The 24,971-nt window shown below is 40.7% G+C and overlaps 1 protein-coding gene across 6 annotated transcripts in view; it reads left to right on the forward strand.

Moving 5' to 3' along the window:
- Positions 1–8,556: 8,556 nt before the first annotated feature.
- The window catches only part of Thumpd2 (THUMP domain containing 2), a 33,813-nt gene continuing 17,398 nt past the window's right edge, over positions 8,557–24,971 (forward strand). For 3 of the 6 annotated variants that reach the window (XM_042675522.1, XM_042675523.1, XM_042675526.1), the window contains exons 1-7: positions 8,557–8,696; positions 14,479–14,614; positions 16,086–16,495; positions 18,342–18,419; positions 19,204–19,256; positions 22,964–23,062; positions 23,722–23,809. In XM_042675522.1, coding sequence (XP_042531456.1) covers positions 8,577–8,696; positions 14,479–14,614; positions 16,086–16,495; positions 18,342–18,419; positions 19,204–19,256; positions 22,964–23,062; positions 23,722–23,809 — 984 coding nt within the window. In that variant the 5' untranslated portion in view covers positions 8,557–8,576. The remainder of the gene's footprint in view (positions 8,697–14,478; positions 14,615–16,085; positions 16,496–18,341; positions 18,420–19,203; positions 19,257–22,963; positions 23,063–23,721; positions 23,810–24,971) is intronic. The other 3 variants (XM_042675524.1, XM_042675528.1, XM_042675525.1) reach the window with 2 other exon arrangements.

Here is a 24,971-nt window from a genome sequence, read left to right on the forward strand (position 1 = left end):
TATTGTTCCTGTTTTATTTGAGCTGTTTGGGGCTCTTCTAGGTTTAGGTCATTTGGTTTTAGCCAGGAAACTTGAAATTCCGTAAGACCAAGATGCAAAGTGTAGAAACCAGGGTGTTTGTGTTGAAGACCTCTGTTGTGGTTTGTTTAATAATTATTCAAAGCATTAAGTATGTTATGCCTTCATTGGAGCATTCTATATCTGACCAAAAAGGAAAATAGGCAAAAGAATGATTTGTCAAAGAGTGAACTCTGAGTTAGTGTAATTGTCTATCATTGTGTCAGTTGTGTACATCAATTAGGCTGTGTCTGTGATGATTGTCTTGATGAAAGCAAGAATTCTGATGGTGACAACTGTCAGTCTTGTTAAAGATCAACTCACGTCAGTCACCAAGAGAAAGCTTCACAAATGAATCCTAAAAGAAGAGCATTGTGAATAATTCAGTCTGCTTTCAAAATGCCTAGAAATAATGAACCCAGAGTCTTGTGACCACTAAGTTTAATGTCTGCATTTTCTTGAGTTCATGCATATTTCAGTCTCCGTATGCCTAATATAAAATTTTTTCATATGTGAGTATATACTTACATGAACATTGTTAGGATGAGCCTTTCTTTGCTTATTTTCCCCACATATTTACAAGCAATAAAACCCATGAAAAATGACTCCAGCCAGTACTCGTCAGATGAGTTAGCGCTTCAAATATTTGCTTTTATTTGGCTTTGTTGTATATTTTTCCTATAAAACTTTAAAGCTGCTGTTTGTTGACAAGCTATATAGAAACATAGCTTCTAGCAATAAGAACTTGAGAAAACTTTTTTGGATGCCATGACATCACCTTTTTGTAAGTAGGCCCTAACTGACCAATCCCAGGACAATGGATTGTCAGAATCCTTCTGGCCACCCCTAACCACCTCTAAACACATTTATAACATGGGTCTTTATATACCTTCCCCTAATTCTCCCTATTTATCCTAAAGCTCATATCTGTACTTCCAAGAAAGCTGAAGATGGCCATAGTACCGTCTTCCCATAGTAAACCCAGGCCATGTAATAAATCTTCCCTGTCCTTCAAATAACAAATACTTACAGCTGTGTCATGACTTGAAATGTCTCCCACAGGCTTATGTGTTGACAATTGGTCTCTAGTTCCTGACACTGTTTGTAGAAGTGGTAGACATTTATGGAGGCAGAGCCTCGTTGGAGGAAGGAGGTCACTGGGGATGTGCCTTGGAAGAATCTGTTAGTGGTCCTAGCCCCTTCCTACCTGTCTCCTGCCCTCCTTCCTGTCTGTCTCCTGCCCTGCTTCCTGCTGCCATACCATAAGCAGCTTTCCCTTGCCATGTCCTTCCGCCATGATGCATCTACCTTTACATGGGCCTAAAAAGCAATAGAGCCAACTGACTGTGAACTGAAACCACCAGCCAAAAACAAATCCTTCCTCCTTTTGCATTAGCTCTGTTAGGTACATGTAAAAGCTAACATGAATTGTAAATTTTGTGTTATATGTTTAATTACAGTTTTTAAAAAAAACATGATTTTTTATTTGTTACTGCAATAAATATGTTTATGGTTCTACTGTAATGGGTTGCTTCAGTGATCAGCAGGTATCAGGTAAGCCACTCACCTATCTTAGTTCTAGCAGATAAAAGGCAAGGAACAGAGCAAACACAAGAGGAGGGTGTGAGAAAAATAATCAGCCTATTATTAATGGCAGAGAGAGATTTTCAATAGTTCTAAAATCTATTTCTCAAAACAGCCCAAATTATTTGTGGGTGGCATTGAATTATCACCCTTCCACAAAAGGAAAAATGGAAATGAATAACTGCTTAATTATTGAAGTGGCTTACTCCATAGTCTATGCCCATCTCCCCATGCCCATGAGAAAAAAAAACCTGACGGAATTAAGCCAGTGTCCAATTAAACTGTTCAATTTCTATTCTGCCAAATAGCATTGATGTAAAAACAGGATATTCTCTTTATTTTTAAGAAAATAGAACCCACCCACTGGTTGGCTTTTTTTATTTAAAAAAATTATGCTGGTACAGGCTTGACCTCAGGGCTTTATGCTCTTACATTTTTTTTGCTTATTACTGGCACTCTACCACTTAGGCCATGCCTCCAATCCAGCTTTTTTTGTTGGTTGATTGGAGATGGAGTCTTGTAGACTTTATGCTCAGTCTGGTTTCAAACTGTGATCCTAAGATCAGACTCCTAGCTAGGATTATAGGTGGGAGTCACTAGTGCCCAGTCATTCTTTTTTAATTTTCAGATTGCATCTGCTTGAGTTTCAAGTGGACTTTCTTTTTTAAATTACTATTGATAAAACATGAAGAACTCCACTAAAAGGAGTAAGACTTACAGGGGAAAAAAAACAGGAAAGAGGGAAACATAAAAATGTGGATCCTTACTAGATTTGACAGTTCTGGGGCTTTTCTTTAGACCATGAAATAGAAAGAGTTGGCACTGTAAAACACGATAGTCCTAGCTACTTGAGGGGGCTGAAGCATGGCTATCTTTTGGGCTTAGTTAGTGACATTAGAAGATTCCATCTCTCTTTGAGAGAGAGAGAAATAACAATTCTCGTAAATATAGTCACAAATGCAGCAAGAGAAAAAGAATATTGAAATAACAGTCTGAGTAAGGTGCACATAACTGCAAGAGGAAAATAGCTTCATTTTATTTAGCAAAACAGTTCATTTGAGTAAATTGAACAAAATTGCACATTCCGTCAATTGTTCATTCACCAAGTGTATCAAAGAAACAATTTACCTACTCCCTTCCATTTGTGACATTATGAGGTACTATCAGATATAAATCAGTTTATGGGCACAAAATACATTTAAGCAAATAAAATCACATCAAATTGTCTTGTGTTTCTGAAATACACATTAAATATATGGCATACTTTTCAGAAAAGATCCTGCAAACACTGGACTGTACTAATACATTAAAATAATTACATGTACAACATAACAAAAGCCAAGATAAGACATAAAATGAAATTGTCTCTGTAAATCAGAACATAAAGATTGTATCTTTAGAATTTTGATGCTACTCTAAAACTACACTCATATAAACAATAATTAGCAAGTAACATTTTAAAGATAGCATTTGCAAATACTACGATACAATTTTCTGCTGAATTTTCTGTTTTGACTGTATGTCCAGTGACATACCTGATTGCCTGTGTGCATACAGAATAGCTGATGTGATGTCTGTGGCCAGTCTCTTTTTCCCAGATGCCTCTCAGTTTCAGCCATAAAAATACACTAGTTGTCTTTTCCACCTTAATATTTGGAATATCTGCTGTCTGACAAATCGGTGTATCTACATCTGAGGTTTTACCACATTGTCATGCAATGGAATTCTAAAAGAATGATAAATTCCTACCCTTTCCAAGTTACTCTGTGGTCTTATGTGCACAGATGTTCATGAGTCCACCCAGAAGCTTACTAACCAGTGGTGAAGCGATGTAGGAGGCCAACAAATCCAGGGAGAGATGTCAACCAAGTTAGTGATTCCACCCACAAAGAATTGGGGCCCATCTAGGTTCTCTGTTGCATAGGAATGCTATCTTTGACTCTACAAAAGAAAGGTTTGGGGTTTTGTTTCTGTTTTAAAGAAAATGAAATGTGTGAGCTCAGGCTTGTAGTGAGCTCATGCCTGTAATCTCAGCTACTCAAAAGGCTAAGCTCTTATGTGGAAACTAGATCTAAAAGTGATAAATTATACAGGACTCTAGGCATTCAGACACAGTGAAATCAAAAGAGGATACTCTTATGTAGTGCTGAGGAATCGAACCCAGGGCCTCATGCATGCAAGGCAAGCACTCCACCACTGAGCCACCTTCCCAGCCCCAAAAGAGGATACTCTTAAGAGGAACACAAAGACACAATGCCTGATCATATAGAATAATGTTTATCGAAATGAACTCCAGGAAATGGAAACAAGAGGATTTTTCTTTGTTGTTTTGTTTTATTTTCTTCTTGGTCATGTTTGTTGATTTATCTGTCTTTGGGAGGGCAAAAGTGGGTATAGAAATAGAGGGACACATGGTGAACAAATGCAGCAATGGTACTCCTTACACATTGTGTTGAAAATGAACTAGACGATTTGTGGATGGGGATGGGGAGAAAAAGACATCTACTCATAAGCTGGGTGCACATGGCTCACGTCTGTAATCCCAGCTACTCAGGAAGCTGAAATCTGAGAATCTCAATTCTCAGGGGCAGCAAAGTCTGTGAGACTCTTATCTCCAATTAACCATCAAAAACTGGAAGTTGTCCTGTGACTCAAAGTGGTAGAGTGTTAGCCTTGAGCAAAATTGTTGAAGGACAGTGCCCAGGCCCTGAGTTCAAGGCCCACAACCATCAAAATATAAAGAAAGAAAAATCTATAAAAAGAGAGAGACAGAGACAGAGGAGACAGAGAGAAAAAAGGAAGAAAGAAGAAAATAGAGAAAGAAAGAGGCTGATATATGAGGACCATGGTTTGAAGCCAGACGGTGTAAAAAAACGTCCATGAGACTCTTATCTCCGATTAACCAGCATAAAGTTGGAACTATGGCTCAAGTGGTTGAGTGCCAGCCTTCAGCAAAAAAGGGTGAAAAAGCGGGGGGACGGGGAGGGAAGGGATTCAGAGTCCAAGTCTCAGTACTAGCCTGACCAGAAAACTGAAATCCCTGCCCTCTTCCTACCAGCAATATTTCTCCTCTCTGCTAAGGAGGCTCTCAATGTACTCTGCCAGTGCCCCAAGGAGGCAAATGAATTCCCATTTCTGACTGATGTCAGCCTCATTGGTAAAGTCTAGATCACCTGACTATGCCCTGGCTTCAAAAAAGGCTCTGGTTGAAAAGATGATGGACCTTATAAAGCAGAAAATACTCAAGACTTGGCAAAGATAACTCAAGTTCATTTGTTCAACCTCACTTATTAACTGGTTACTAGATGCCAGGCCCAAATGCTTTCACATTGTGTTCTATCCTCCCTGCCTCCCTCAGTGACCCAGTCCCCCAGCACCATTAATGGACCCTAAAGTTGGAAGTTTCTCCAAGGCTGAGTCTTCTCATATCAACTGGCATATTGCTATAAAAAAACACAAAGGTTGAAAACATCCTACAAGTAATGAGTGTGAGAAAGGCAGGAAATAGCACCATAAAAGATGTGCTATTTTGCTAGGCGCCTGTGGCTCACGCCTGTAATCCTAGCTACTCAGGAGGCTGTAATCTGAGGATCTCGGTTCAAAGCCAGCTGAGGCAGGAAAGTCCATGAGACTCTTATCTCCAATTAACGAACAGAAAACTGGAAGTGGCACTGTGGCTCAAAAGTGGTAGAGCGCTAGTCTTGAGCTTAAGAGCTCAGGGACAGCGCCCAGGCCCAGAGTTCAAGCCTCACAACCAACACAAAAGAAAAAAGGGGAAAAAAAGATGTGCTATTCTATCTTAGCCTTAAAAAAGGGGAAAAGAAAGAAAAGAAAATAGGGGAGTGTTGCAGGCAAAGGGAACAGTACGCCTTGGCAGAGGGAAATTGAGGGCATTTTAAAGAAGCCAACTTGCTGTTGGTGGATGAACAGCAAGAGTTCTTTATCTTCTAGATAAAAAGGCCAAAACTTGTCACCAGCCCCACTCAACTATACCAGCACACAAGAGAAGAGCGTGGCAACCATGCGTGGTTAAGGACTTCTCACATAATGCTGAGGAATATCCCTAGCTAAGAAACATTATTTATTAATCTGGAGGCAGAGGAGATGAGGATGAAGAGGGAGGAAGGGAGGTTGTGAAGAAATTTATTGGTGGTGCTCTTATCCCTTCACCCCTGACTTTCCCACTGCACTAGTTTCTGTAGCTCATGCTTACTCCCATATCCTGCTCACAAAGGCCCCTGCTGTCCAATGGTTAGAGAAATACTCAGTGGAGCTGTGGCTCAAAGTAGGAGAGAGCTAGCCTTGAGCAAAAGAGCTCAAGCACAGTGCATAGGCCCTGAGTTCAAGAAAGACTAGAAAAAAAAAAAAAAAGTAGCTTCCCTCAGCACCACATTAACAGGAGAACCAACTCTTTGTTTTGTTGATTCTTTCTATAGTTTTTTTGGATTCTAATTCATTTAATTCTGATTTAATTTTGATTATTTCTTTCCGTCTACTGGATTGGGGTTTATCTTGCTGCTCTTTTTCAAGGAGGTTTAGATGTGTCATTAAATTGTTAGTTTCAGATCTCTCCAATTTGTTGATGTAGGAGCTCAGAGCTATAAACTTGCCTCTGAGTACTGCCTTTGCTGTGTCCCAGCACCACATTAACAGGAAAGGCCAGAAGTGGTGCTGTGGTTCAAGTGGTAGAGGCTAGCCTTGAGCTGAAGAGCTGAGGGACAGTGCCCAGGGTTAAAGCCCTATGACTGACAGAGAGAGAGAGAGAGAGAGAGAGAGAGAGAGAGAGAGAGAGAGAGAGATCTTCCTAGTTAGGAGGACTTAATGTGTTGTTCTCCTGTTGAGTGATACTCTGGACAATTCAGTACACTCCAAAAAGTTCCAGTGTGGCAGTAAGGGAAGTCACTCTCTCCTCAGAGATCTGTATCTAACAGAATCTGTATCTAACAGCTCAACCTATACAATAATGGTCTTTTTTTGGACTAACAGAATAGCCCAGTGGCATCGAAGATAGGGAAATACCTTGTAGCAAGTGGTTTTGCCATTTATTACTTAACAATACAATCTGTTCTAAAATGGTTCTTGGTAACTTCCCACTTTCTGCCTGTTGAATATATAATATCCAAACAGCAAATCACAGCTGGATATGCTAACATCATCTATAGGGATTGATGTCTCTTTCTTAGTAGAGATAGTTTTTGAATAAAGAAAAAAAAAAAAGAAATGGTGGAGGGAAGACTACTTGAGTAATGGAGGGAAAAAAAATTCCAGGCAACTCTCCTCCCAGAAAATCAATTCTTTTCTCCCTAAGGAAGTAGAACCCCATCTATCCCAACTCAGCCCAAGTAATCTGTGAAGGCCTTTGATGGTAGGCCAACTCCCAAAAAGAGCAAGAGCTGGCCTTGCTCACCCAGTACTGGAGGGAAGACATCAGAAGGAAAGGAAGGAGAGGGGTGTAAAGGGAAGATTGGCTCCGCAGGATGACAGCCTCAACTCACCTGTGGTCCTTTATCCAGCTTTGACAGCATTGATGTCATCTGGGCCCTTCCAGCTTGCTACCTAATGGATGCTCCCAAGCCTAGCTGTTCTCAAGCTTTCCTGCCTTTGCAATACCTGGCAGGTGCTGTTGCTCCCTCACACACTCTCCAAGCTGGGCTTAGGGATTATTTTCTCCAGGAACCTCCATCCTGCCTCTTCTTTGTCAGTGCATCTGCCCCAATTCCTGGCTACATCTTTGATAAGTCAATCAATGCATTGTCCTTTAAGCCCCTTGAAGTCCAGAGCCTTGCTAACTCATTTTTAAATCCTCAACAGTAGAGTAGCTGTTCAGTATTGAAGTGAACGTGATGTGGTAAATTCACATGCTTGCCCTCTTAGATCCAGTACTAAGGAGGATTCCTGGTTCTTCCCAGACATAGCCTAAAGTAAAAACTGTCTAAGGCAGGAGCCAAAAGGAAAAGAATAACCAAGAAGGAAGAGGGGTGGGAGAGATAAGTTCACCAAAATGCACTAAAATTTTGAAATGTTCATGTTGCAGGCCCCACAAAGAATTTTTTTTTTTACCATACTGTCCCTCCCACTAGATCATGGGTGGGAGAATAGGGAGAGAGGCAAGCAGTATGACTTATTGGTATCTCACTGTGAGCACAAGGAAATATTTGCCAAAGGAGTAAACATTCATCAAGTGATTTCTATGTACCTGATTCAGTAAATAGCTACAGAGGTGTCGATGCTGTTCACTTTCTGCATTTCATATATTGTTTTTCCCAAATAATATTTCCATTGCCATTTTAAGATTCAGAGTTTGAAAAAAATGAAAGCTCTTTTAAGTACAGTTAGGTGAGCCACTGAAATCCGATAGCACAAACTCGATGGTATATTCTCCATTGCTCTAACAGTTGTGTCCTTTTTGGGCAACATGAAGCTACTTGTTGGAGGGCTCTTTGAAGCTATTTGTTGAATGCTAGAGATTCTTAGGTTTGGCCCGGTTCTTGGTGAAGATAGGGTTCCTTGTATGAAGTAGAGAGATGAAAGAGAATGGAGGTGGGAGGCATGGAGGAAAATGCATTACACTAGCGTCGAGAAACTAACTTCCAACCTCGGCTGCGCTGTCTCTGGGCCTTTGGGGGCATTCGTTCCCTCTGTCTGAAAAAATACATATAAACCTATGGATTAAATGCTTACAAAAATACATATAAACCTATGGATTCAATGCTTACTGGTCAATTTAAGAACCACCGGTGGAGTTTTAGACAATCTTAGATGCCTACCCCTGAAGTTAGTTAACAAAATTACCTGTAGAGGTCGCTGCTGCTAACCCGCCGCGCTACACGCGCGCTCCCGCGCTGGCCGACACCAGAGCCAGCCAAGCGCACGCTCCCGAGAGCTCGGGAGCGCGCGAGCCCATGTGACCGGGCCGCGGGGCCGCGCCGAGCGCCATGGAGCCCGGAGATGCGGGATTGGGAACCAAGGGGCCTCCCCGGTTCTTCTGCACCGCGGGGCGCGGCTTGGAGCCGTTCCTGATGCGAGAGGTGCGGGAGCGGCTGGCGGCCACGCAGGTGAGTGGCGGGCGGCCTGTCCGCCGGTCCCGTCCCCCTGTCGGGGTCCGCCTCCGGGTCTCGGGGCCCCGCGACCGCGGGCCGCACCCCGACCACCACCCGCCGATCCCGCCCTCGGAGCGGCGGCCCCGCCTTCCCGGCTGCGGGGGCTCGGGTGATGCCGCCCTCCTTCCCCTTCTCCCGCTCCCCCCCCCCCCCCCGCGCTTCCCGCGCGTCCCCTTCCCGCGCGTCCCCTTCCCGCGCGTCCCCCGCGCGTCCGCGCGCGGCCGGGAGCACACTTCCCGAGCTTCCCGCTGGGCCGGGGCCGGGCCGGGGCTGGGCCGGGGCTGGGGCTGGGACTGGGCCGGGGTTGGGACGGGGCTGGGGCTGGGGCTGGGGCTGGGGCTGGGACTGGGGCTGAGCTGGGAATGGGATTGGGACTGGGACTGGGACTAGGCTGGGGCTGGGATTGGGGCTAGGGCTGGGCTAGGGCTGGGACTGGGCTGGGGCTGGGACTAGGCAGGGACTGGGACGGGGCTGGGGCTGGGCTGGGACTAGGACTGGGCTGGACTGGGACGGGGCTGGGGCTGGGACTGGGACGGGGCTGGGCTGGGGCTGAGCTGGGATTGGGACTGGGACTGGGCTGGGGCTGGGATTGGGGCTGGGATTGGGGCTAGGGCTGAGACTGGGGCTGGGCTGGGACTGGGTTGGGCCTGGGGATGGGGCTGGGACTGGGCTGGGACTGGCCGGGGCTAGGGCTGCACTGGGGCTGGGCTGGGGCGGGACTGGGTTGGGCCTGGGAATGGGGCTGGGACTGGGACTGGGGCTGAATGAATGCAAATGGCCTTCAGGCCAGGGTGCTTGGGTTTTGACAGGGATCGGTTTTCCCTGGGGGGATGTTTTGGAGGGTGGGGGTCTGGGGAGGGGGCTGAGATGGGGTGTAACGTCCCCCTGAAACCGGTGTGAGCTGAGCGCAGGCCTCCCACCGACTGCTGTTAATTCCCGGGAGGTAGGCAAGCTGGTAAACTCTGATTAGGTGCCAGAGCCTGAAGTGTGCTGAGCTAGTTGTTGACAGGGAGGTGGGGGGGGGGGGGTTATAATAGGACAGGAAATCTGGTATTTAAAAACAAACAAACAAATCTCTGGGAACTCCTACAGTGTAGGAAGTCTGCCGGAGGAGTTCCTGCTGTGGGAGTCCAGGGCCGGCCAGTAGACTCCTAGAATGACGTGGAGGGCGTAGTAGCGCGTAGCTGTGACCTTAGCTATTGGGAAGGCAGAGGAAGGAGGATTGTCCTTTGAGTCCAGCCAAGGCAAAGTTAGCAGGAGAACTTACCTTAAAAAAAAAAGGAGGGGGGGGGAATATGATTTAAGTGGTAAAGCAACTGGGTAACAAACCTCAGTACTCATAAATAAATAACATCAGTCACATTAGGCTACCTGCCATATGTGGTTTGGGACACCAAATTTAATGAAGTGTTGAATGTAGCTACTCGTAACTAATTAGCACATAATAACAAGTGCTGATGTTTATCAGGCACACCAGAGTGGCAGGGACACCCGCCTAGGTCCTTCTGCTATTTATATTCTTAATCTTCACAACCCTATGAAGGAGGTGTTCCACATTTCACAGAGAAGGAAACTAAAAGCACAGGCAATCCAACTATTTTATTCAAAGCATGTAGCCAGGAAACAGCCAAGGTGAGATTCAAACTCTAAATTCCATTGTGAATCTGTAGTCATGTTCAACCCAGGCCAATGATGTGGGCCCGACATAATGCTGCACTGTTTCATTTTCTGTTTGTTGCAAATGGTAAGTTTGGCTCTATGACTAGTGCTGTTGTAAATATCACTCTTTATGCTGTCTTAACACTCATTAAAGTGGGACTTCCTGTAGGATAAGACTTACTTTAAAGGATTAATCCATTCATTAAAGATCATTAAAGGTTGATAGCACATTATAATTCTATAAGTAAACACACTGGAGGGTAAAAGACAGAAAATACACCAGGACATGACAGATTAAACAGGCCTCTAGACATTCACACAGTGAAACCAAAGGAGGATATTCTTCAGAGAGGATCACAAAAGCTCAATAGCTATGTACATATGAATATATAAAATAATATTTATGGAAATGAACTCCAAGAAATGGAAACAAGAGGGTTTTTTCCCCACTTTGTTGCGGTTTTTGTTTTCTTTACCTTTTGTCTTGTAAGTCTATCTGTTTTAGGAAGAGGAAGGTAGGCACAGAAAGGGTGGGACAAAGTGCACAAATACAACAGTGGTACTCTAGTACTCTCGTGAGTACTAGACACTGTATTGAAAATGAACTATGCAACTTGTCGGGGGGAAGGAGTGACACTGTTCCAAAAGAAATGTATTCTTGCTGGGTGGTGGTGGTTCATGCCTGTAATCCTAGCTACTCAGAAGACTAAGATGTAAGGATCTCAATTCAAAGCCCATGGGACAGCAAAGTCTGTGAAGACACTCTTCAGTTCACCATCAGAAATCAGGAAATGGTTCTGTGGCTCAGTGATAGAGTACTAGCCTTGAGCAGAAGAGTTCAGGGGCAGTACCCAGGCCCTGAATTCAAGCCCTACAACTGACAAAAAAAAAATTGTACTCTATCTGACTTATGTAACTGTAACCCCTCTGTACATCACCTTTACTATATGTATGTGTATGTATATATATATATATATACATATATATGTATATATTGTATATATGTGTGTGTGTGTATATATATATATGTATATAGTAACACACATACACAGATTGATAGCACACATTGCAAGGTGCAATTGAGCTGGTGCTCATAAGTGTTAGTTCCTTTAGAATCGTTTGCACAGGAATGCTTAAAATCACCCTTACAATGATAAGAAAGAAAAAGTGGCTATTACAAACTTCAGCTTGCTTTCAGGTTAATATTCAAAAATCTGATTAATATTCAAAACAAATTAATTCAGAAGTGATTGTTGTAATCAGTGTTTTTCTGATTTTCATGAACATAAGAACCACCCCCTGGAGAAGCATATCCTTGGGTACCAGAGCCAGAAGATTTCCTTCCAGTCAGGGCACAGTGGAGCCCAGGTGTTTGTATTTGAACATGCTTTCTCTCTCTTGTGACACTGATACAGTGTTTCTTCTAACACACAGCTTCCAGTCCAAAATTTCCTGTGTATTCTAAACAGCTGTCCCCTCCCCGCCCATGGAGACTTTCATACACATCTAAAGTAATCAGAATATTAGGGTGAATTTTACATAGTTCGCAACCAGCTGCATCAAGGCCTCACCTACTGTGAATTCTGTTCCAGTCCTACCTCCTAACACTTGTCAATCCAGGAAGTTTCAAAACATATTACAGCACTCATTTCATCTATAAAAACTTGTTTATCATTTACTTAATCCTCAAATGAGTAATAAAAGATGCAATCTTTGTATAATTAATAAAAATTACTATCTAGATCACTGACAGGTACTTAGATAAAGATCACGGGTCTTACTGTTGGTTTTGTTTTTAGGATTTGTGAGTGTTTTCCCTTTTTCCTGGAAGTAGTGGGATTTGAGCTCATGGCCACATACTTGCAAGAACACTTGAGTTACACCCTTATCTCTTTTTTGGCGTTAGCTTATTCTTAAATAGTCTCATGTTTTTGCCTGGGGTCAGCTTTGAACCACATCTTCCATCCTCCTACCTATGCCTTCCCAAACTGAAATTATAAGCATATATCACCATGTTCAGTTTCTTTTCTTTTCTTTTTTTTGGGGGGGTAGGGGGGTCCGGTCGTGGGGCCTGAACTCTGGGCCTGGGCTGTCCCTCAGCTCTTCAGCTCAAGGTTAGCGCTCTACCACTTGAGCCACAGCGCCACTTCTGGCTTTTTTCTTTTTGCTTACTTTTTTCTTTTTGCTTATGTGGTGCTGAGGAAATCAAAGCCAGGGCCTCAGGCATGCAAGGCAAGCGCTCTACCACTGAGCCACCTTCCCAGCCCCTCAGTTTATTTTCTTAAGGTAGGAGTCTTAGTAACTTGTTTCCCAGGCCATTCTTCAACTTCAGTCCTACGGCTCTCTACTTCCTAGGTAGTTGGGATTATGGATATGAGCTACTACACCTGCTTGCTTTTTTAATGTATATATTAGATGTATTTTTCCCTAGTGTATATTATCCAAAATAATGAGTTTCATTATGAATTTTCATTAGAATGTGAAGCTAGGTATACATTTCCAGCAAAATACTTTAGTTCTTTAGAAGCTTGGCAAGGAGTTCATGTGATTAACACAATCACCCATCCGAGCTCACAAAATGAACTCAGAAGCAGGAGGTGGGAGACTTTAATTGTGGTCTTGCTGCTGGGTGTTAGTAGGAAGGCACACCTTGGGCAGTTACCAGGAATTTAGCCCTAGTGTACGAAGCCCCCCCCCCTTTCCTCATTGGCTGAGTACTATGAGGTTTACATGCTCTCCCAGCTGTAGTACCTAAGTTACATTACTTTTGGGTAATATGAATACATTCACCTTTTGAGATTTGAATTTCAGAAGCAGGCTGTCTCCATCTCTCCTCCCCTATTCCCTGCTTGTTTCCCTGCCCCCCCACCCCAGGAAGGCTTTTCTGGATATATGCGTTCTGATTCATACACAGTTCCTACCCATTTTCTCATCTTATTGCAGACCATTCTTCCCCTTGCTAATTCCCCCCTCCCCCCAACCCCCAATGTTCTGTTTGTCCTGGGCTGGCTTGGAACTGTAATCTCAAGCCACCTAAGTAGCTAGGATTACAAGTGTGGGCTTGGGAAGTTGCTCTTTGATGTGTAAATCTTGCTTGTCTCCATTATCCAGGTCCAAGAGCCCCCATGTCTCCTCTTTTCCTACCGCGGTAATCTACTCCCTCCAGCACCACATTCCTCCATTTTTTTATGCCTCTTTCAAAGTAATTTTGCTCTGCCAGCCTAATCTGTGCTGTCACCATTTTCATCAAGATCTCTAGTGGCTGGCCATAGCTGTCTCTGGTACTCAAAATTTCATAACTCTCTATCAAGCTAGATGACATTACATCTCCATCCACCTGGCATTATCCATCAGCATGTCAGCAAATGTTGCCAGGCTAGCTTACAGTTTCCTTCAGCCAAGTTTTCACTCCTAGTCTTGCATCCTCTATGTTCTTTTGTTAAAACCCTTTTCCTAAGGTTCTTCTGCAAAACTTGGAGGAACATTACTTTCAATATTCACCAGCACTAACTTACTGGGTATGTAACTTATCAGTGCATCATAATATCTGTTTTTTTTTAATTTTTCTTCTGGGTTTAACTCAAAGTTGTGTCATAAATTTTACATTTTGGTTCAAAGGCCACTGTGTGTGTGTGTGTGTGTGTGTGTGTGTGTGTGTGTGTGTGTGTGTGTAAGAAAGAGACAGTGACAAGAGAGAGAAAAGGGGGAATTGAACTCAAGGCCTCATGCCTTGATGCGGGGCTGGCCCTACTCTGCTTCCCCCCATCGCTAAGGATGACAGGCTCACACACCGCTTCACACAGCCACTGTGCTTCTCCCTGAACTGCAATAGCAGATATGGACCAGCAAGCCTAATCACTGGTTTCAATGGAGTTTCATAAACTTCTCTTTTGCCTGGGCTGATCTTGAGCCATGATCCTCCAGTAGCTAGGATTATAGGCTTGAGCTGCCACTCCTAACTCAGAAATGATCCTTTTTATTGTTCCCTTAGAGGCTATATCTTTCATGCATTAAGGGGAATGGAAAAGGTTCTTGTGCTGACACTGAGCTACACTAACACCTATCTTTCTGTCCCTAGGTTGAATATATGTCAGGAAAAGTTTTCTTCATCACCTGTTCCAATTTGAGTATGATAAAGAAATTAAAATCTGCAGAAAGAGTATTTTTGCTGATTAAGAAGCAGTTTCCACTTACTGCTTCTTCCCCAAGTAAAGGTACAGTGTGTACATACTGCTTTCACCCATGGGATACACTGTACTCCAGAGTTTTCTGCTTAATAATTACAATGCAGACATTTCACATTTTTAAGATTTGCTCATACAAGGGCCAGCATAATTATATATCTTTCTGTTTCTGAATGTTATTGCATAATTTTAATATCAATTTTCATTGTAATATACTGCCTTTCTTTGGAGATCTTACCACCCTAAGCAAAATAATTTTCTTTGTGAATTATGACCAGGCAATTTCTTTAACGATAAACTAGCCAGTTGTACTTATTTATATTAAGGAACTTTTAATAACTCTAAATGCATTTATTAATAATAGGTGAAAACCATCACCTTGTAAATTTTAACCACAAGCTATAATTGGGAAAATACAATATAGTAAAATACTGCATATTTTCAACAAACATACTCATTTATAAAAAAGGAACTTAAAAGATTCCTTATACCTCCCAGTTTCATAAAAGCAGCAAAAAAAAAAAAAAAGGCTCAGGCACCACAGCATTGAACACTGCCTTACGTTTCCATTTGGTTGTACATGTGCATGAGACATGATTACATAGTCTAGCAAAAAAAAACTTTTAAGAAAAATACAAATGATAAGAAATCATGGGCAAGCAGGAAAAATTTTAGAGCGAATCTCCTGGCATTACATTGTGGGATTGATATGTCTCTTCCATACCTTTGTCTCCTGGAAGCCCAGGAATTACTCTCAGATGTCTTGATGACTCTTGCTCAGAAGGGAAAGTTGAAAGGCTTCTGCATGCTGGCAGTAAAAATGAGTCTGTAGTGGATCTGAAGTTATACTCTGTGGAAATTAGTTTAAAATGATATTACTCAAAGTGGGGCGCTGGTGGCTCACGCCTGTAATCCTAGCTACTCAGGAGGCTGAGATCTGAGGATCGCGGTTCAAAGCCAGCCTGGGCAGGAAAGTCTGTGAAACTCTTATCTCCAATAAACCACTAGAAAACTGGAAATGGCACTGTGGCTCGAGCAGTAGAGTGCTCACCTTGAGCTGAAGAGCGTAGGGATAGTGCCCAAGCCCAGAGTTCAAGCCCCAGGATCAACCAAAAAAAAACAGGTATTACTCGAAAGGAAATAGGCCCAAGATTCAACTGCTGTTTCTGAGCTCCATTTCACAATTTGTTCTTGCAGAAGTCCATACTCTAGATCTTTGAATATATTCTTGAGATAGATACACATATTATCCTGGCATAAATGATTTTGCTAAATAGCACATGGTGTTTTTTAGTCATGTAAATGACAGCCTTTTATGCTATGTTTGTAAGAATGAACTATATTCTGTACAATATTCTTAAGATAAATTGTACAAATTCCAAAACAAAGCCTCATGTAACAGTTCAGTTAAAGAAATAAAGGTAAGAGAATTAAGGAGTGTTGAATATCATACAGTTGGTTCTTAAAACTTCAAGATAAAACTGAGCTTATGTTTATTTAGGAAAAATACTTCATGAAATGCGAAGACTTATAAGTGATGATCCAGGAAGTTGGTTGAATGCCATTTCACTTTGGAAAAGTCTTCTTGAAACTGATGCACAAAAAGAAAAACTTTCTCAAAGTATTAGTAACCCTCTCAAAAGAAAAGTGGATGAAAATGAACAAGTTATTTCTAAGAAATTAAAAGTCGAGGTACAAAAGAATGAAGAGATTCAACAGGCATTCCCACTGGTAAAACAAGTAGAAGAAAGTGCATTGGAGCAAGGAGATTCTAACGCTGGAAGAGAACACCTTCAAGAAAAGGAACTTGAGGACGAGGTAGAGGAAGCAGCTGATGCTCCCAGCCCGGCCTTCACTTTCAGGGTATCTTGTCGCTGCAGTGGGACTGTTGCAAAGGTCTTTACTGCACAGGTATGCTTGCTTTTCTCAATGGGGTCCCATTTTCTAACAGAATTAATTACCCTTCAGATTTAAATGAGTGCTGACCTCTCACATAACAGGTAACTTGGCCCAGGTGATTGGGCATAATCTCATATGATTAAGTCTACTTTAAATTACATTTCCCTTTTTAACTTAGCCTCAAAGTATAAAAAGGATTGCTTACAATTTTTTTTACTTCCTGCCTAAAAGTATCCTTAAATTCATAATGTCTTGTGCATTGGCAAATCCTAGTATAGTATCATGCTTTCTCTTTTTTTCTTTTCTTTTTTTTTTTTTTTTGGTCAGTCATGAGGCTTGAACTCAAGACCTGAACACTGTCCCTAAGCTCTTTTGCTCAAGGCTGGCACTCTACCACTTTGAGCCACAGCTGCACTTCCAGTTTTCTGGTAGTTAATTGCAGATAAATCTCATGGACAGACTTTCTTGTCCAGTCTGGCTTCAAACCTTGATTCTTAGACCTCAGCCTCCTGAGTAGCCAGAATTACAAGCATGAGCCACCAGCACCTGGCTTATCATGGTCTCTTCATTACAATTCTGGTTTTTGGTTGTTTTTTTTTTCCCCTTTGGGGGGGAGAGGCAGTACTGGGGCTTGAACTCAAGGCCTACGTGAGAGCCTGTATCTTTTTTCTTGAAGGCTGGCATTCTTCCATTTGAGCCATGGCTCCACTTCTGGCTTTTGGGGGTGGTTACTTAGAGATAAAGAGTCCCACAGACTTTCTTGCCTCGACTAATCTTCATCCTCACATCACAGCTCCCTGAATAGCTAGGATTACAGGTGTGAACTACTAGTGCCATGTTAACGCTTGTGTCTTTTGAGTGGATACTCTGTACCAGGTGCTGAATGTAGTATGGTTACAAGATGTAGACTGTAAACACACAATACAGCTGAGGTCCTACTAGACTAGAAAAGAGTGGACAGCACTGTTCCCATCACAGACCATCATTGGTTGCCCTTACAAAGTTCAATGGCGCTTTAGTCAACCTTAGAACCAGACAGCCGTAGAAGAATGAGTCTTATGATTCTGATTTGGTCTTTTTGAACACAGAGGATTATAATAGTTAAAATTGTTCATCTTTTAGCATACATTCATTTTCTACAATTTAGAGTGGCCATATTTATTAGGTCATTATCTTATTAGTTTAGTATATAAAACTACAAGAACAGAGATTATTTGTGAATGGACATTAGTGCCAAGAGATATATTGGGAGAATGGAGAAGGTAAACTATCCCTATTGTCTTGAATAAAAGATGCTTTAAAGTAGCCAGGTGTGGTGAAACATACCTGGAATCCTAGAAACTCTGGAGGATGTATCAGGAGGAGGATTATGAGTTCCAAGCCTGCCTGGGAGACAGAAGAGAACCAGTCTAAAAAGAAAGAAGGAAGGAGGGGGAAAGAAGGAGGAAAAAGAGAGAGACAAAGTCTGTTAGGGTAGTGTTTGTGGGGGGATGGGGTCCTGGGCTTGAAATCAAGGCCTGGGCACTGACCCCGAGCTTTTGTGCTCGAAGGTAAGCACTCTACCACTTGAGCCACAGCTCCACTTCAGGCTTTTTAGTGGTTAGTTGGAGATAAGAATCTTGCCCAGCCTGGCTTTGAACCACAATCCTCAGATCTCAGCCTCCTGAGTAGCTAGGATTACAGGTGTAAGCCACCAGAATCCAACTTAGTATAATACTTAACTACTGGAAAACAAAATTGTCATCAGCACTATCAGATGATATTTTACCAATTTTCTACAATGCTATTAGTTTTACCTCATGTTTAAACTTAAATTTTTCATTTTTAGTATATTCTTACCCAAATTGCTACTTTCCAGGAGGTAGGAAAAATCATTGGAATTGCTCTTATGAAACAGTTTGGATGGAAAGCAGATTTAAGGACTCCAGATTTAGAGGTAATGAATATTCATTTCAGTGTTTATACATGTAACCTTTAAAAGACAGTCATGTGTTCTTTTCACACTTTTTAATTCTGCTTTAGTTTTTACTTTTTGCTTTTGTTTTCAATGTGAAAACCACTTATCCAAACTCTAAAAAAAGAGACTGTTAAAGTAATTTTTAAATTATCGTTAAGTAGTTGTACAAAGGGGTTCAATCCAACATATCAGCTTATGGTACAGTGCATCTTGATCCCTTGTCATCATTGTCCCCCATCCCTCCCAGCCCCACCCATCTCCTCAAGTTATCTGGTTCTGTTGTCACATATGTACATTGAACTGTATACATTTGTATACGTATATACATTTGAATTGCATTTGCCTCCCCTTTTCCTCTCCTTTCGACCACATCCTTCCCTGTGATGCCCTGGCCCCAATAAACATTCTATAAGTAGACTTTTAGAATGGAGTCATTTCATCACAACTGAAGAAAATATTTTTCGTCCGTTTGTAGAGGCATGGCTCACTACAAAGTCACTTTAATAAGAAATTAAATTATTTGGAAGTGGCGCTGTAGCTCAAGTGGTAGAGCGCTCGCCTTGAGCTGAAGAGCTGAGGGACAGCACCCAGGCCCAGAGTTCAAGCCCCATGACCGACCAAAAAAAAAAGAAATTAAATTATCTGTAGCACTAAAACAGAATCTTATCGATCATATAATATAAGCTCAAAGTAGAAGTTTCCAGTTGTGCGTAATTTTGCATAGTTTGTTGTTTCATTGTAATTTCTGTATTTGTTCCTTCAGATCTTCATACATCTCAATGATGTGTACTCTGTCCTGGGGATTCCTTTGTTCAGGTGACTATTGTATTCTAAGCTTTAGGTTTGCCCCTTAAAATTTCATAAAATTAAGAATTTTATTCTTTTCACTTATAGCATGAAATATATAACAAAGGGAGCTAAAGGCAAAGCATTTGTATTCTTGAAGCCAGTGAAATGTTTTTGTGGAACAGAGTGGATCTGATGTGATCAGTTAGAGCTGTAAAACGGTCAAAGTCATCGACTGACTCCATGATTAATGCTGAAAATTGTATCTCATTATTTCTGTTATGAAGTGATTTTCACAACACCATGATTAAACCAAAATGTTTTGTCTGTTGGCATATTGGAAACTTTAGTGAAAGAGAAAAAAATCTTCACTGAAAAAGAAAATAGAACATAAATTCATTGTGAGCATTCTCCATATTCTATAGCCACTATTCTTTCAGTGTGAAAGGTCATTGCTAGTTTTTAAAATTTTTTCCCAGTACCTCATTATACAGAGCACTAAGTAATAATGAATGCAAACAAGTGTTTCTTTTTGAAATATCTATTGAACTTTACTGTGCAACATAACTTTCTCTAGGTGCTTTGGGAATAATGCCAGTTGGATAAAAGGTGATTTCTGGTTCTTGGAAGTATACCTTCCACACTTTATATGTACAACACTGCTATATAATATCATGGCGTAGGTACCTTTTTCTAGGTGATTCTAGACAAAAAAAAAAAAAAAACATTTTAAGATCAGAAAAGTTACTTGATTTATGGTTCCACTGTGCATCATCAGTGTTAAATTAAGATGAATTTTTAAATGCTTAAGATTCTGAACAGATGAGAAATGACAGAACATTATAGAAGAGCCAGGAAGTTTGAAGGCTACATCTAAAAGCATAGCTCCATAATTCCTTAAAATATTTTTCATAATAGAGTTCTCCTGCTTTTAAGCTGAAACAACTCTTTACCTATGAGAAGCCCCTCAGGCAGTGATCGTAGAAGCCTGCCACCTGTCCTCACCTTGGTGTGGTATAAAATGGCTGAGCACCATGGATTGATTGCTCCCTTCTTTCTCCATTTGCTCTGCAAATTTGACCAAATTATCATTTCTCTGCTGTAAAACCAGGAAAGAAATGTTACCTATTTTATAGCTTTGTGGTTGGAATTAAATGAGTTAGCCAACATGAAAATGCTTGGTACTATTTCTAAAATAGAATAAATGCTGAATATATTTTAACTGTTTTATTTTTTGCCACAGCTCAACTAGTAAAGGAAGAAGAGAAATGCTTACTAGACTAAGATGAATTCACCTAACTCTTCTCAGTTGACACATCAGTTTGTATTAAGCATTGTACTAGATAGCCAAAGTCCAAAGATGAGTAAAAGGACTGTTCAGCTCAAAAAATTTGATCTAGTGGTAGTACAGACATGTGATAAATGCTTGGCCAGAGTCAGGAAGGATGATCCATCTAGTGGAGAACAGATGAGTAAAGGAGCATAAAGGAGAATCACTTCAGAGGAGACCCAAAGGGAATAAGCGTTTGTCAGTAAACAAGAGAGGGAAAAGACCTGAATGGCAGGGAGTAGCATCCGCTAAGGCACATGGGTTAAAGGAACTTTGAATATTATGGGGGATGTTAAGTAAGTCAAAGGACAGACCAGAGATGGTGGAAGATAAATGTAGAGAATTCAGGTTGAGCAGTAAGAAACAAATTGTGACTATCTTCTAATCATGTTAAATAGCTGGATTTTTTTTTTTTTTTTTTTTGCTCAAGGCTAGTGTCCTACCACTTGAACCATAGCTACACTAAATTTTTTTCTTAAAAAAAAAAGCATTAAGAATTTGAAATATAAGAGAATGCTGTACGATTTGTGATTTCCAAAAAAAAAATTCCAAGGAGATTACATTTTAAAAAGAATGAGAGAAGGAGAAGGCTTGAATTACAACAGTACAGACCATGAGGAAGAATTCAAGCATGCAAAGTCAGGGATAACAAAATTGCCATGGACTCAAGAAAAAGTTTAAGAAGTCTAATGTGGGGCTGGGAATGTGGCTTAGCAGTAGAGTGCTTGCCTAGCATGCATGAAACCCTGAGTTCGATTCCTCAGCACCACAAACAGAAAAAGCCAGAAGAGACACTGTGGCTCAAGTGGTGGAGTATTAGCCTTGAGCAAAAGTGCTCAGGCCCTGAGTTCAAGCCCCATGACTGGCAAAACAAAAAAAAAATGTCTAACATAACATCTAGATTTCTGACTTGAGCAAGTAGTAGATGCAAGTGATAGTCCCTGAGAAAGAAAATGCCAGGAAGGAAAGAGTGGGTTCAGCAACAAATGTCCAAGTAGATGCTTAAAATTATGGATGTGGAGTTCAGATGACGTCTAGACTACAGATACAGATTTGGGTGCTCAAGTTATGGTATAAGTAGTATAAGAAAAGGAAGAAGCATATGAAAATAAATATGGGGAAAGGGAGTATGTTCTCTGTTGAATTTGTATTACATAACCTCAAAGAAGGAATTTCCAAACACGGGTTTGAAAATAAAGATCTGGGGTTCAAGCAAAAAAAAAATGTAAGCAAGAGTTAGGAATTAGCATATCTTTTTCTTTAAAGGGGACAGTATGTAAAAGAATAAAGAAGAAATGCATCTATAGAAGAAAGATCAAAAGTAACGTTTACTTTTGAACTACATAAAAACCAGCTAAAATCGAATTTTATTAAAGAAGATCATTGTTTTCAGGGAATTCATTTCTGAATACGACCTTCCCCTGAATAATTTTATTATACTGATTTTAATGAGGTCCATTTGTAAAAGTTGTCGCAGATCACTTTTGCCTAAGTTTAAGCAAAGTAAGGATGCATTGGAATGTAAGAGTAATGCTATACAATTTGTGATTTTAGAAAAATTCCAAGGAGATTACATTTTAAAAAAGAAAGAGAGGAGGAGAAAGTTTGAATTTTGTGCATATTAGTAGTGTTAGTTCCCATAAAATAAACTTTTATTAGTAAAAATACATCATTGTCCAAAATTTCAAAGGCCTACTAAATCCCTGCTCTTTAGAAGAAGACTTTGTGATCTAACCAAATGAAGACAGTTTTCCATAATGCTTTTTGTGGTATCTAGAATATGAAGTGGGTCTTGTACCAAGCTAATTGCTGGGTTTATCTCTTAGAAGCAAAATTCATTACTCAAAATATTTCATAGTTTTTCCACCTGGCAGTGTCCTACCTGGATATCAAATCTATGAATATAATACTATTGCAGTGGAAAGAATTATTTCCTATAAAACAAAATGCTTTATTAAAATGCCAAATTCCCGCGTGTTTACCATGCAGAGCTATCATTAGAACAGTAGTTTGCAATTACACAGTTGTATTTGAAGTCATCTAAGGGATACATAAATTTGAAGCATCTTGCGGTAAATATAAACAAAACCAGGCTAATGTAAAGTCAGAGAAGGATGATGAAAGAAATGAATGTAAAATTTATATACATGGGACTCATTTGAACATTTTTAAGAGTCTGCAGAGCAATATGGCCCCATGTAATGTTTACAAAAGATTCCTCTTAGTGGGTTTGAACTTGCGTACCCCCAATCAAAGCAGGACCAATGCTTGAAATCCTAACTTACCGGTAAACTGTAGACATGTACTGAAAGCACATAACCATTTCTAAGATTTGCTTGCCCATTCATTAGAAATAATACATCATGTTTTGATATTATTGGACTATATTTTGAAATTTTCTATTCAGTTTAGAAAACCGAATAGCAATGAGACAGAGGATGGAGTGTGAAGTGATGCAGGGAACTCTGTTGGGAAAAATCTGCTCCATCTTCCCAATCAAGATGAGGTCAGACTCCAGATGGTGCTTTATGTCATCTTTTGAGGAGCATACAAAGGGGCTTTCATAGAAAGCAGATTTGTGAGTTAGCATCCACTGGGCTGTACTGCCTTTCTCCTGCTAGGTCCCATAGAAAGACAGGAAAGAACTAGAGATTTCCCTCTGTGTGGTTCAAGTTTTATAAACTCAGCCTAAGGCAATCTAAATTTCCATTGTCTAAAAAAGTGTCCTTTTCTGAAAGATCACATCGCCCTCCTGTTAGACAAAGTGCCCATTACAAAAGATTTTGTAATAAGGTCAAAATACTTTCTAATTTAAAAGAATACTTTGAACTGGGTGGCTCACATTTGTAATCCTAGCTACTCAGGAGGCTGAGATCTTAGGATCACTGTTTGAAGCCAGCCTGGGCAGGAAAGACCCTGTGAGAGTCTTATCTCCAATTAACCACTCAGAAACCACAAATGGAGCTGTGGCTTAAAGTGGTAGAGCACTAGCCTTGAGCAAGAGTTCAGGCTAGGCCCTGAGTTCAAGCCCTACAATGGACAAAAAAGAATACTTGGTATCAGATGAATAGGTTTAAACCCTTCTCAGATACAGATTAATCATTCTATTTATATCCTGGTTTTTGATATAGAATATTGAAACTAATCTGTTTCTTTTCTCTGTAGGGTTCCTTTAGCCAGCAGAACTTACATCCAGATGGCTGGACTTCGATCTACTATAGCATGGGCAATGGCATCTCTGGCAGAAATTAAGGTGGAAAAAGTTCTTATTCATATTAATGTTGTTGATTGCATGATCCTTTTTGCTTCACTCTTACTGGTTGACATGGTTTTTGTGTTTTCTTTTTTAGTTTGATATTTTGGTTGTTGTTACTGTCATTACAGTTAACTGTTAAAGTGGAGGGTCAGTGAGGTGATATTCTTAAAAAAGTAACAGAGGTAACAAGGTAACAAGACCCTATCTCAAAAAAACAAGCCAGGCATGGTGTCTTATACCAGTAATCCCAGTTACTTAATGGAAGAATAAAACCCTGTGTGAAAAGCAATTAAGTAGTACAGCACTGCCTAACAAGTATGGGGTTCTGAATTCAATCTCCAGTGCTTCTTTCTCTGCTTCCCCTCCAAAAAAACCCCACCAGAATGAAACTGTCTTGTTGAACTTCTGAAAGTATTTTAGCTATGAAAAGCTGAGTCCAAAGACACATTTTATAAATTCTAATGTGTGTCATAACTCAAAATTGTCACCTATAAAACCTCTATATCTTAACGTTTATTTTTCTCTGGAAACAAAATCTTGCTCCATTTTTGTAAATGTTCTATGAACATAAGAAAATGTTATTTTCTGGTTACAAAGCATTCTCTGTTATCTTTGCTTACTATGTTATTATCTGCTCCATCCTGAACGAGCTACTTTGAAATTGCATGTTACTATATTATTAAGTTCCTTTTTTTGGTAGTTGATTGTATTATTCAGTTTCAGTAAGGCTTGGCGTGTACAAAGTATCGCTTCATTATAAACTATGTCTGTTGTTACATAAAGTCTATCTTGATTTGTAAATTTAAGTTAAAATTTCACCACATCTTGTTAGCGTTTTTACTCCTTTGTGCCTGCGTTTACTCAAAATTTCTTTGCTCTACTATATTTCCAAGTTCAAGTTCTTACAAATACACTGAAGTTTTGATCCTTTCTTCCTGACTCTGAGGGTTTTCCAATGAGAAAATTCAGGAAGCAGCAAGACAACTAACACTTAATTCAGTTCTTCCTGCTTTGCTCCGTCCCTAACTTCCCATTCTCCTGTTTAAATTTTTGCTAGTTTGGTCAAGTTCTCAGCTAGCCTTTCTGAAGCTGGAGCATTTTGTTCTATTCTATTCATTAAGCTCTTTTTCCAGCTGTGCTAAGGGGACACATTCATCAG

This window comes from Dipodomys spectabilis, unplaced genomic scaffold, assembly GCF_019054845.1.
Source record: "Dipodomys spectabilis isolate Male_0828 unplaced genomic scaffold, ASM1905484v1 ptg000026l, whole genome shotgun sequence".
In the NCBI taxonomy this organism is placed as follows: domain Eukaryota; kingdom Metazoa; phylum Chordata; class Mammalia; order Rodentia; family Heteromyidae; genus Dipodomys; species Dipodomys spectabilis.